The 14,575-nt window shown below is 39.3% G+C and overlaps 1 protein-coding gene across 1 annotated transcript in view; it reads right to left on the minus strand.

Annotated features, from left to right (window-relative positions):
• Window positions 1-14,575, minus strand: part of TRAPPC9 (trafficking protein particle complex subunit 9) — a gene marked incomplete at both ends in the record, with an annotated part of 532,119 nt that overhangs the window by 447,873 nt on the left and 69,671 nt on the right. The window contains 2 exons of the mRNA XM_082499259.1: window positions 5,383-5,515; window positions 7,168-7,294. Coding sequence (XP_082355385.1) covers window positions 5,383-5,515; window positions 7,168-7,294 — 260 coding nt within the window. The remainder of the gene's footprint in view (window positions 1-5,382; window positions 5,516-7,167; window positions 7,295-14,575) is intronic.

Below are 14,575 nucleotides of genomic sequence, written 5' to 3' on the forward strand. Positions count from 1 at the left end.
CAGTCTCTTCTCCCAAGTAACAAGTGATAGGACAAGAGGAAATCGCCTCAAGTTGTGCCAGGGGAGGTTTAGATTGGACACTAGGAAAAATTTCTTCCCCAAAAGAGTTGTCAAGTATTGGAACAGGCTGCCCAAGGAAGTGGCTGAGTCACCGTCCCTGGAGGTATTTAGACGACATGTAGATGTGGTGCTGAGGGACATGGTTTAGTGGTGGTTTTGGCAGTGTTCAGTTGGTGGTTGGACTTGATCCTAAGGGTCTTTTCCAACCTAAATGATTCTATGATTCTATTACAGCTTCTGCTAAGACTGAGCTTTTCAAATTGACCTTCCATAACAAAGAGGAATTTTAAAAAAAAGCGTACATTTCTAACAAGACATTATGGTATGCCTAGAAAGGCCTGGAATTATTCTTGCCAATATAATTATCACCCCAAAAATTACTATACATCAATCAAATGTTAAAGAAAATAATAAACAGCTATGTATCTTTGACCTTTTAAACAAATCTTTTCCTACATATCAGCAGTTTCACGTACAAAGAAGCAAGGCAATAAATAGAGTATCAAGATTATCTCAAATACTTCAAAAATAAATAAATTCATTGAAAAATTAAGAAAACTCATCTCAGCTCCAGTAGAAGGTTCCAAAAACAATCAGCTATAAAAATTAAGGTGCTGTGTCAGGAAAAGACTCTCTCTTAAGAATAGAGCCTAACATCAAAAGTTGGTAAGATGGGTGTCAACGCAAACGTAGAATCATAGAATGGTTTAGAGTTCGAAAGGACCTGGAAGATCATCAAGTTCCAACCCCCATGCCATAGGCAGGGACATCTCCCACTAGACCACGTTGCCCAAGGCCACCTCCAGCCTGGCCTTGAACACCTCCAGGGATGGGGCCTCAACAACCTCTCCGGGCAACCTGGGCCAGTGCCTCACCACCCTCAAAGTAAAAAACTTCTTCCTAATGTTCAATCTGAACCTGCCCTCTTCCAGTTTAAAGCCATTCCACCTCGTCCTATCGCTACATGCCCGACTAAAAAGTCCTTCCACAGCTCTCCTGGAGGCCACCTTTAGGTACTGGAAGGTCGCAATAAGATTTCCCCGCAGCCTTCTCTTCTCCACGCTGAACAGCCCCAACTCGCTCAGCCTCTCCTCATAGGAGAGGGGCTCCAGCCCTCGGATCATCCTTGTGGCTCTCCTCTGGACACGCTCCAGCAGGTCCATGTCCTTCTTATGTTGGGGACTCCAGAGCTGGATGCAGTACTCCAGGTGGGGTCTCACGAGAGTGGAGTAGAGGGGCAGAATCACCTCCTTTGACCTGCTGGCCACACTTCTTCTTATGCAGCCCAGGATACGGTTGGCCTTCTGGGCTGCGATCGCACACTGCTGGCTCATGTTGAGCTTCTCGTCAATCAGCACACTCAGGTCCTTCTCCTCAGGGCTACTCTCCAGTCATTCCCCGCCCAGCCTGGATTTGTGCTTGGGATTGCCCCGACCCAGATGTAAGACCTTGCACTTGGCCTTATTGAACTGCATGAGGTTGGCTTGGGCCCACCTCTCCAGCCTGTCCAGGTCCCTCTGGATGGCATCCCTCCCCTCCAGTGTGTCTACCTCGCCAAACAGCTTGGTATCGTCGGCAAAGTTGCTGAGGGTGCACTCAACCCCACTGTCCATGTCGCCGACAAAGATGTTGAACAGTACAGCCCCCAGTACAGCCCCCAGTACAGCCCCTGAGGAACACCACTCGTCACTGCTCTCCACTTGGACATCGAGTCACTGACCGGGACTCTGAGTGCGACCATCCAGCCAGTTCTTTATCCACCAAGTCGTCCATTTGTCAAATCCATGTCTCTTCAATTTAGAGACCAGGATATCGTGTGGGACAGTGTCAAACGCTTTGCACAAGTCCAGGTAGACATCAGTTGGTCTTCCCAAGACATCAGTTGGTCTTCCCTTGTCCTCTGCCACTGTAACCCCTTTGTAGAAGGCCACCAAATTTGTCAGGCATGACTTGCCCTTGGTGAAGCCATGCTGGCTGTCACCAATCACCTTCTTGTTTTCTATGTCCCTCAGCAGAGTTTTCAGGAGGATCTGCTCCACAATCTTGCCAGGCACAGAGAGGAGACTGACTGGCCTGTAGTTCCCTGGGTCTTCCTTGTTTCCCTTTTTGAAAATAGGGGTTATGTTTCCCCTTTTCCAGTTGGCAGGAACCTCACCAGACCGCCACGACTTCTCAAACATGATGGCTAGTGGCTTAGCGACCTCATCTGCTAGTTCCCTCAGGACCCACGGATGTATCTCATCAGGTCCCATGGACTTGTGCACCTTCAGGTTCCTCGGGTGGTCTTGCACTTGATCTTCACCTACAGTGGGCCGTTCTCCATTTTCACAATCCTCGTCTTTGCATTCTGCGTCATGGGCAGTGTGGCTACAGTCTTTGCCAGTGAAGACTGACAAAAAAGTCATTGAGTACCTCAGCTCTGTCTCTGTCCCGGGTAACCAGTTCTTGCATTTCCTTCCGGAAAGGGCACACATTTTCCCTAGTCTTTCTTTTCTCACTGACATACTTAAAGAAGGACTTTTTGTTTGTCTTGATGTCCCTGGCCAGATTTACTTCTATCTGGGCTTTAGCTTGTCTAACCTGATCCCTGGCTGCTCAAACTATTCCTCTGTATTCCTCCCAGGCTACCCGCCCCTGTTTCCACTCCCTATAGGCCTCGGTTTTGCTTTTGGTCATGTCCAGGAGCTCCTTGGTCATCCATGCAGGTCTCCTGGCTTTTCTGCCTGCCTTCCTCTTTGTAGGGATGCATCGCTCCTGAGCTTGGAGGAGGTGGTCCTTGAATATTAACCAACTTTCTTGGACCCCTCTTCCCTCCAGCGCTTCATCCCACGGCACCATACCAAGCAGATTCTTCAAGAGGCCAAAGTCAGCTCTCCCAAAGTCAAGAGTGGTCAGCCTGCTGTGCACCTTCCTCACTGCCTCAAGGATCTCAAACTCGACATGGTCACGACAGCCCAGGCTACCCTTCTACCCTTGAGTTTGACCCTATCTACCAGCCCTTCCTTGTTGGTAAGAACAAGGTCCAGCATAGCTCCTCTCCTTGTTCGCTCCTCAACCACTTGCAGAAGGAAGTTGTCCTCAATGCAATCCAAGAGCCTCCTGGATTGCCTATGTCTGGCTGTGTTACCCTTCCAACAGATGTCAGGGTGGTTGAAATCACCCATGAGAACCAGGGTCTGTGAACATGATGCCACCCCTATCTGTCTATAGAGGGCTTCATCCACTCGGTCTTCTAGGTTGGGTGGCCTGTAGCAGACTCCTATTACATTTACTATGTACACGTAAAGCAAATCAGCAAGATGCAAGGATAGAAATCGGATTCAGATTTTAGCCTGCTGTCTGTAAATTAAGAATTTTCTTTCTTTCTGTTCTTCACCATGTCTTTTAAAAGCACATCATCTTCTGGAGAGCCCAAAGGATAAAACACTGTTGACAGGAGTTGCATGAGGCAGTTCGCTGTTATTATAGAAGCTGGGATAAGGAGTAAGTGATGGTAAACAGAGACACCTCTGGCATAGTGCAAGGTAGCCAGGAGTGTATCCGAATTTCCAGGATGTCACAGGAACCAAGACTGACTACTGAAACTAAAGCATCTGAAGAAATGAAAAGTAAATGTAACACCAGTGAAAAAGTAAATACATACCAATATAGAAAGAAAATCTTGTTAATGTTCCACATTATCAGCTGAATACATATCCAAAAAAAGCAGATATTATGCTCATTTAAGAATATTTGTAATTCCCTTTGTATTTCAACCCCATCGTGTTCTTTAATATATTCATAACTTTGGCTAGCCAATATTCAATTTGATGACAGCTAAACCACACAGACTCCATATCAAGCAGAATTTTTATAGGGAATTTACCAACACATAACTCAATTGCAGCATTTTATTATTTTGCTGTCTTCATCAGGATATTACTTTTCTATCTTTGTAATACAATGCCATCCATGCAGCCCATTCCACATTAGAAAAGTAGAATTCAGTACAGAAAAATCAGCACCAAACTGGTTCCTTTGCTTTACTAATTAAACCATGCTGAAGAACACAACCAGAAAAAAAATTACATATATATATACACATATACATCTCTTTGTGACATACAACACTGATGATCATACTACTAAGGATCATAAATGGAGCTGAGATCTTCCAATCAATAGAACAATCCCTGTGGTACTTGAGCTATCAAGGCAGTAAGTAACAAAAGGCTGTTTCCTGATCCATAGCTAAAAGGAATATTAAAAAAAGAAAAACAACAACCAAACAAAAAAATTGAAAACTGAAACTCTGTACTTTTATAACTATTTGCAAAACATAGATGGATGGCAAGACTGACATAGTGATCAACATGCAGCTTAGTAGGTGAATACTCTTGAACCTTGAAAAGTTCCAAAAATTGAATTGAATCAGTGTCTTACCAGATCTCTCTACAACCATGGAATTAGCCACATTCTTCCTGGAAAAAAGCTCAAAAAAACCTCCACAAAAACCCCACCCTACTACTGTGTCCTTTTTGGTGAGTGTATACAGAAGTTATTTTAGTTGATTCTTCCTGTCCCTCTTAAACATATTGTTTCTGTAGTATTGTATCAAGCTTAGGCCCCTCCTGAACAATGGAAAAATTGATATTTTAGAGCAAGTCCAGAAGAGGGTTATGAAACTGATTAGGAGGCTAGAGCACATGACATATGAGGACAGGTTCAAAGAGCTGGGTTTGTTCAATTGGAGAAAAAAAAAAAAAAGAAAAAAAAAGAAAAAAAAAAAAGAGGGGGTCATTTTTACTTTTTTGAGTGTGGTCAGACATTGGAACTGATTTCCCATAGAGGTAATAGAAACACTGCCCATGGAGATAATTAAAATTTAACTAGATCAAGCCCTGGGCAACCTGATCTAACATTTAAGTCATATCACTTTCAAAGCTGGCCCTGCTTTGAGCAAGATCCTAGACCAGATGACCTTCAGGGGCACCCTTTCTAACTACACTATTCCATGGATTACCTCTTTACTTCAGGACTCTATGAACACTTAGCCTTTAAAGGATTCATTCTTTTAAAAGTATGACTTTAATAATGAATAATCATTACACTACCTCAGTTAATGAAATGTCAAAATATTTTCTATGAAATTCCAAGGTTTCAAGCAGTAAAACAAAAAACTTAAGATTTATATTCCAAAGTAAATAGCTCAGACATAGTTTATGTCTTATTTTACTAAAGCACTGATTATATACTCAGATGAAGGAGTTTTTATTCAGCATGTGACTAACGCTTAAATACGACCAAATAAAATAATCATTATCATTTATTTCAGTTTCTTACCTTGGAAGGGAGGTACTGATCTGCAGCCTTGGCAAAGCTGGAATGACTTCAACAGTACAGCCATTGGTCTTCACTCCTGGTAGATTGTCCAGAAGGCAGTCACTGAAGACTCCAAAAACTGAAGTATGGTAACCTGATTTTTAGAAGAAAACACCAGTATGTTGTGAATTTTTCTGTTTTCTGAAAGGTGTAAGAGAACTAAGCTACTAGTCAGGTTTTGCCAATATTTCTGCTACGCAAACCACCACATTTTCTATAGGGGAATGTTCTCAGGACACAAAATATGGAAAACATTTTCAAATCCCCTAAATAACAACATTTATAACTACTTGACAACATACAAACAACAGACACGTACGCCTTTGTATCTGTGACATGTAAAATTAAAAAAAAAAATTAAAAAAAAAGTCCATGATTTCTACCATGCATTATGTTAAGTTCTGTGGAATGCTTTAAAAGATCAACATCACAAGTCATAGTATAGAGACCACCCTTTTATACCCCATCACCTAACCCACTGGTGCACATAAAACTTGATACTCTTCAACATATGTTAACAGTTCCCGAATTCCTCCAAAAAATGTTTATAGGAAAGTCTCAACTGTGTCCAGAAGCTAAGGATAAAAGAATCCTAAAGGAAATTAATTAGGGAAAAAAGAAAAGTATATATGCATACACACACAGACACCTGCCATAAAAGACCACAGCTTATCCTCTAAAAGTTAAATTTAGTAGGAAAGTACCTCTACACCGACTCCTTGCCAGGCAATATAATACAAGCTATACCTGAAGAAAAATTTGATACATTGATACACAAACAGCCGCCAAGTAAAGAAATCAACTCCTCTACTTGCAATATATTTTTAGTATGTGAAACTAAAAACAGAGAACTACAGCACAAATGTTCTGAATGCTTTGATGCTATTCTGTATTTACTGAAATAGTTTCTGGGGGGAAAAAAAAAAAATCGAATGAAGAATCATTTTACGAGCAGACAGAAAAGCACTTAAGAAAAACTCAGTAAGAACAGAGTTCCTTCAAGTTCAAAGCCATCTTCTTTTTGTTTAGCTTTATTAAAATGGTTCTTTTCCCATAACTCTGTAGTCCAAGAACACATACCTAAAATTGTGTGTTGGTAAGATGATTCAGTCCTACTACGCGTTGAATCGATCATCTTCATCTATACCTCCTTTTCTAGGAGACTAATCTGCTCATCTTCTACAAAAGCTCTTTAATTCTTTTTACTTACTACAAACACAATTGTATTCAGGCTTATTAATGAAATGATATCTTGACTGCAACAGACTATGCATATTGGCTAAATTGTTTCTACAGAAGCAATCTGCAAAGATTTCTGTAATCTTACATGAACACGATTAATTAAGAAAAATGAACTGCAAGATTATCTTCTGCATTTTCATGAAAAAGTTCAAGTAATCCTCCTCCTAAGCTTTCCAAATTAAAGTGTTAATAAAGGGAAGTTTGAGTTCATTATCCTTTTCCTTTTCCCCTCACACATGAGATACTGTAAATATGCATTCATTACTGCTGTTGCTGTTGCAACCAAGTGATTCATCAGGCTGTTTTTACTGAAGTCTAGTATAGAAAACAGATTTTTTTGGTTTGTTTTTTTTTTTTTTTCTTTTACATACTGAGGAGAATTCAGAGTGTCAAATATAAAAAGGACATCAATTTAACATGTATCATACGATCTTATGTGATCCACAGAGATGTAAAACACATGGTTGTTTTGCTAGGAAGAGAATGACTGAAGAGATCCCTTACCATTGACAGTGATTTGTCCGGTAGTTTGAGGAACACCAACAAGAGTTACCGGATAGAGACCAGATTCTGCAGGTAGAGAAAGAGCTGCAGGAAGAGATTCGAATTCTACTCCTGTTGTCAAGAGACCCTGAAAAAGTCATATTACATAGATAAATCCATTTATGATATACACTTACATTTTTATGATATATACTTACATTTTAATCCCTTGCATTACATCACCCAAAGTTTTACTATTTATTCCAATTTGCTTATAGCAGTTACTTTGTTTTTTAAGTTCCAGTGACTGAAGCACACATCTTGAATTATGGCAAGATCTGTATTCAACAGTGAAACACGTTTCAGGATCTGAGATGGGAACAATGTATAAAAAACTAATAAAAATTCATACCCAAGCAGAGTAAAAAGAATGAGTGATATAATCTGCATGGTGTTGTTTTATACCTACATTTAATTGTACCTCTGACTTTACTTATATATTTGCTTATGTTTTTGACAATGAAAAATCAAATATCAATAGCGACTCTTGCTTAGCTTTCATTAAAGTTCCTGGCCAGAAAATATTTATCTATGGGGAGAAAAAAATTTTAGTATTTACAGATAATAGAGCAAGTCTAGCTTTACTATCCAACCTAAACATCTCATTGTTTAGCATCTCAGCATCCTAAATTTAAAACATGGCAAAAAATAAGAAATGAAGCAAAAAAAAAAAAAATTTAAACAACTTTTAAATACAGCATTACTGTCCTTAGCAGACTGGGGTGGTTTTTTTAAGCTCAGTTAGTGAATTTGATGCTTGAACACAGAATGTACTGTTACAAGTAAGAAATTTGATGTTGTGAAGCACATAAATCTAAGTTACCAGCTGCTTTTCTATAAACATAGATTTTTATTTTCATTTTTAATAAAGATGCCATCCAAATATCTCCATCAATTAATGCAGTAAGTACAAATGGATTAAACCTCAACTCCACGAGGATGCTCAAAACCTCCTGCTCCACAGGAGCTCAAAACTCTATGAAAGAGGCAGATACTATTTTTGTAAAGACAGATGAAAAACCTCATGGTTTGAGCCACAGAAAACCACAAAGAGACTGAAGACTGAACAAGGAGTTTAAGAAGCAGCATCATTATCTGCACAGTGCCAGAATACCAACATTGCTTTCCTTTGAAAGCATCTATGATTGCCTCATTTTTAACTCAATTGGGTTTTGAACGGTGCACCTCTAATGCTCATGTCAACTGTACAAAGCAGACCAGCCCTCTTATGTTTCTAATTCTCAATTAGAAATTAGGAAAATTGATACTCATATAACTCATACTCATACTTACAGAAACGCAAATGACACCACCAGAATTACCCAGCCAATGACTGAAACTTGACCTGTCATGTAGATTAAGTTTTAATGGTCTGATTTGCATTGGGACTAACCACCAGCAAGTCTTCTTCAAGCAATTCCTAGATATTAACCAAAATCAACCCACCAGCAGTCAAAAACTGAACTAAATTAAAAGCCATTATCAGAATTTCTTTCCTCCACAGAAGGCAGCGTGCCTTCTAACAAACAACTATCTTTTACTCACATACTACATAACAACTAAACAAATCCTTTGCACCTAAGATTAACGGCAAAGCCCTAAACAGACCGGAAGCTTACCAAATCAAACTGAACAGGTTTGTCAGGTTCTTGATTTCTCTCCTACTGAAGATCTGAAGTCATCAACATTATAATATACCCAAAAGCTAAAAAATCCTTCGTTCTAGCAATTACTTCTTTGTAGACTTGACATTGTTGAGATAACACCTTATTCAATCAAAGCTGTTGTTGCTCTGTGGAGAGGTGTGTTAGAGAACCCTATCCTTCTCTAATATTGTGCAAAATTCAATTTCATTGTTTCACTTCAGTTATAAGAAAACGTTGTGTCAAACCCTCATTTCTACTGAGTTTTAGTTTTCCCCTAGTTTCACATGCAGACTTCAGCTGTCTGAAACAATCCACAAAAAAGTAAGTAAAAACTAATCCTGTCTTCCCATACATTCACCACCCAGTGTATCAGAGCACTGATGCTTTTTGATTCCCACTTCATAAACGCAAGCTTGGTCACTACTTTTCAAACAGGTGTGTTTATGTAGCTGGGAGCTTAAACAGGCCTTGTCTGCACTCTTGGTGAAATATTCCTTGCAGTATTTCAAAATTAGGAAATCAAAATAATGATTGCAATAATTAGCCAATACAAGTTAATTTTAGATATGATGCAAGATAATTGTTTGCATGTGACTGAACATGAATCCTTCAAGCGGGATTTACCACACAGAAATGGGGTGAACATTCACACTTTAATATTGACTAAGCCTCAGTCTTCACCATAATCAAATCATTCTGCTTTTTTGCTTTAGTTGAAGCAAATCTTAGAACATAAACAAAAGGTGACCCCATACACACTCCGAAACTCACTTTTAAAACAGGTACAGAAGGCTTCATAAGACTATTTCAGTCCCGAAAGCACTGTGCTATCACTTGGCCAAATATTCAAATATATTTGAATTATTCAGGATTCACCTCAACTAAATACTTTCATCCAAGGACTTAAATTCCTAAAAAATCAATGACAAAAAGAAACGCCTCCAATGTCTTGTTTAATATCAGCTATAGCAAATGTAAATCAACAGAACTGACAGGGACCCCTAAATATTATTCGGCCCATCTCCCTACTCTGAAGTAGCACCAACTCCACATTAACCATTCCCATTTATATCTGGAATTTCCATCAGCAGCAGTCTCTAAGAGGGGACTAGGTAACTCAATGCAGTGGTTAAACTGGAAAGCCTTTCAAGTTCAAACTTTCTCCTAATACTACACTGAACTTACCTTGTAACAATTAATACACATCATTATTTTTCGATTCCTAGTGAACTCCCCAAATTTGCCAGTATATCAAGTGCCTATAAACATATATAGAACACTAAGAAATTACAATGCCATTGCAAAACCATAGTCAGGCCACTTTTCTGAAATATGGGAATGTCCTCATTGAGATATGGTCCTAATTAGCCCAGTTTTCCTTGGGCAAGGGAGAAGATGGAAGCAATGAGTAAATACAGCTTTCTCCCATGTTCTTTCTCCTCTACTTCACGTTGTTAATCAAACTGGATAGCAGGACATACATTTATACATTCATGCCACTTCTTGCAGTGTAAACAGTCTTGTGCTCTTACTTAATATGAATTAGTCCCCTATCCCAACAATTAGACATCCTGCACTATCAAGTTAGACTGAGGACCTGCATGGGAAGACATTGCCCTGAATGCCTTTTAGGGTCCTGTAAAGGAAAAAATAACCTCAAGGGGGGCCATAAACCAGCACAGCCCTGAGAAATGCATCTGAAGTAGCCACACGTACACATATACAGACTGCCATACAACCCCAAAATTGCCAAAACCCCACAGCCCAGCTAGAGTTTTGATCTGTGACACCAATGAGTTCCCTCATTGCAGGGAATTGAGGTCTGGAACAGACCGGAGCCAAACCCTGAAGAAACTAAAGATCACAATGTGGGGGCAACAAAAAAATAGGGAACTGAACTGAGAAAAAGTAAATAAATCAATGGCAATATTTTTAAAGGCTAGTGGTCAAGGGTCAGGAAAAGCAATGATCACAACCTGGCTGTGAGAGAAAGCATCTTCCTCGCCAAAGGATTTAAACTGAGTATATTAACAGCAGACAAAATACAGACAAAAATCAAGACAAATGGAGACAGTAATAGACAAAAAGACAGGTAAATGCATCTGGACTACAATCACCAAAATATGCATGTGCTTAGGGGCAAGAAGGCAGAGTTACTATTAAGAGAAATTGCTAGTATTAAAATGATTTAGTAACAGTAGAGAAAAAAAAAATGCTATATACAGTGTACATTGTTCCCTCAGCCCTGAAATTATATCAAAATGACACCCTTGGATCATGCTGATGACAAACACAGCAAGTTGATCACCGATAACTGCTAAAGCAAAATAAGTCCTCAGCAAAATATATTTTTCTTACAATGTATTAAGAATGCATTCTCAGTCTATTTTTTAACAACAAAAACCATGAAAATGAAGAGATTTTCTAGATAAGTGCAATGCAAATGCCAAAACACCTGCACTAAGCATATACTATGCCTGGACTAGAAATTAAAGCATCTCAAGTGTATTATCATAGAATCATAGAATAGTTAAATGTTAAACATTTAAGGCTTACATACTTGGAGTTAGGTACAGACTATCATGGAATCATAGAATGGTTTAGAGTTGGAAAGGACCTGGAAGATCATCAAGTTCCAACCCCCCTGCCATAGGCAGGGACACCTCCCACTAGACCACATTGCCCAAGGCCACATCCAGCCTGGCCTTGAACACCTCCAGGGATGGGGCCTCAACAACCTCTCTGGGCAACCTGGGCCAGTGCCTCACCACCCTCAAAGTAAAAAACTTCTTCCTAATGTTCAATCTGAACCTGCCCTCTTCCAGTTTAAAGCCATTCCCCCTCCTCCTATCGCTACATGCCCGACTAAAAAGTCCTTCCACAGCTCTCCTGGAGGCCACCTTTAGGTACTGGAAGGTCGCAATAAGATCTCCCCGCAGCCTTCTCTTCTCCAGGCTGAACAGCCCCAACTCGCTCAGCCTCTCCTCATAGGAGAGGGGCTCCAGCCCTCGGATCATCCTCGTGGCTCTCCTCTAGGACACGCTCCAGCAGGTCCATGTCCTTCTTATGTTGGGGACTCCAGAGCTGGATGCAGTACTCCAGGTGGGGTCTCACAAGACTGGAGTAGAGGGGCAGAATCACCTCCTTTGACCTGCTGGCCACACTTCTTCCAATGCAGCCCAGGATACCGTTGGCCTTCTGGGCTGCAAACGCACACTCCTGGCTCATGTTGAGCTTCTCATCAATCAGCACTACGAGGTCCTTCTCCTCAGGGCTGCTCTCCAGCCATTCCCTGCCCAGCCTGGATTTGTGCTTGGGATTTCCCCGACCCAGATGTAAGACCTTGCACTTGGCCTTGTTGAACTGCATGAGGTTGGCTTGAGCCCACCTCTCCAGCCTGTCCAGGTCCCTCTGGATGGCATCCCTCCCCTCCAGCGTGTCTACCTCGCCAAACAGCTTGGTATCATCAGCAAACTTGCTGAGGGTGCACTCAACCCCACTGTCCATGTCGCCGATAAAGATGTTGAACAGTACAGGTCCCAGTACCGACCCCTGAGGAACACCACTCGTCACTGCTCTCCACTTGGACATCAAGCCATTGACACATGAAGGAGAATACAGTATTTGTTTCTCTCATTATGAGAGTTTTACTATTCAGTAAAACTTCAAGTTTTTAAAAGTAAATTTGCTAAGAAAGCATAAAAACTCACTGAAATGGAAAAATAAACAATATAAACCTCAACTAGGCTTCAGAGTTCCAGACGTGAACTGAAATCAAGATACTTACCCTTAAAACTTAACCAACACAAATAAGTTTTAAAAGATAATGACATATCTAGAATGTCTGAAAGACATTTTTTATATTGCTATTTGCTGGATAGCAAAACTCAACAATATTTGCCCAACATTGCCCTCTGGTGCCTAAAATTTTTTTTAGATTAACAGTGACAACCAAATCAAGGCTGAAGGACTGTCATATCCTTTACCCAAACAAATCAGATAAAAAAAAAAAATATATTAAGTATTAGATTTCTTTTGAGTCTCGCACCTTACTTCAAGTGAAACTATTTAGTAGTAATCATTGCTCTTTCTGATCTTACAGGAAATGTTTACCCATATACGAGATTTCCTTCTAGGATATATATGAATCACACAAAAAAAACCCAACCAATTTTACATTTCTTTATATTCTTGTAAAACTATTTAAATTGTCATAGAGAGAATATATGCATGCTATTATCACAGCATGTCTTTCAATCACTTCAAACCTCCATTTAGTTTTAGAGAAACAAAACTACTCATATGTACATGGTATCATTTGGGGAGGCTGTTAAAACAACATGCGTATATAAACGCTTTTTTTAGGCTTTACTTACCAGTCCTGAAATGCAATCAGTCTTTTTTAAAAGTAACACTGCCACCAAAGTTAGTTTTCATGCTGAACATACTGTATACAATGTTGTCAAATACTTTACACAAAAATTGGCAAATATTTATTTAAAAGGAAATTTTCCCTAGTATTTCTAATGAGATTCTTTTAGGCAGACCCAGAAAACACCAAACATGACTATTTTTATCCTTCTCCCCCTCACCTTTTTTGTGTACATTCTTGCCCAATACAGCTTCCATTAAATGTAATGTATCAGTAAGTATATATTCTTTCAAGATGGCAGAAACAGTATAAAGATGGGAACTTACTAAAGAGCAGTTGATGGAAACAATTTAAGTAATCGTAAACTGAGTTGTGGGACTGATTATACGTAAAGATTTATCAAAATTTTAGATGGTATTTTTAAACATTAATATAGAGCTCTTGGCTAATAGTACGGTTCTTAAGTTCACAAAAAAAAAAAAAAAGAAAAAATAACAGCCATTCTTATACCATCATTAATCAAAATACTATACTTAATTGTCTTCAAATAAATACATGCTCCAAACAGAAGAAGAACTTTAGAACAAAGACTTTCTTTTTGAATAATGAGTTCTTAATACTATAAATTACATTACCCCCATGTTTTGGGACAGTACTTTTTAGTTTCTCCATATTAATTTATTAAATACAGTTTACACTGTTCTGCATATACCGTAGCCGTCTTAGAACCACGGCTATATTTTCTACAGTAAGTGCAGAAAAAAATTATTTTGCTCAATAAATAACATTGCCTCAAAATTTCTCAGCTCTTTTTTCTCCTTTAGTATGAAACTCAAGAAACAAAGAGGAAAAAGTAGTTAAACTCTTAGAGAACAACACACTTTGCAGTGCATCTTCGTCTGCATTTTATTTTAATAGATCTCACTAGATTGTACCATGATTTACTGCTTTAAATATTTGTCCCAAGATACAAACTAAATCCATCAGAGATTTCCCAGAATTTGGGGGTTTTTCTGAAGGCCTGAACGCTGAAGGTCATTTTTACCTGGACAGAAAAAAGGCTTAGTAACTGCAAAAGAGATAGAGGCTATCATTCACACAGCTGAACAAGTCTATACAGAAATCAATATTCCTGGGGAAAAAAAAAAAAAAAAAAAAATGGTATATATACATATTACAGCTGAACATTACATCTCCTGTTAACTTGGGCTCCACCACCAGGATCGCAAAAACATTCAAAGCTAGTTAGGCTCATTTTTGTCTCTCTCTCTCTCTCACTCTGTTTATTTAAGATACCTGCTAAGTTTTATTAAAGCACTTCCTCTGATCACCCCTATGATTGCTCCTGCTT

Source organism: Vanellus vanellus, assembly GCF_965231255.1.
Source record: "Vanellus vanellus genome assembly, chromosome: 2".
Lineage (NCBI taxonomy): Eukaryota > Metazoa > Chordata > Aves > Charadriiformes > Charadriidae > Vanellus > Vanellus vanellus.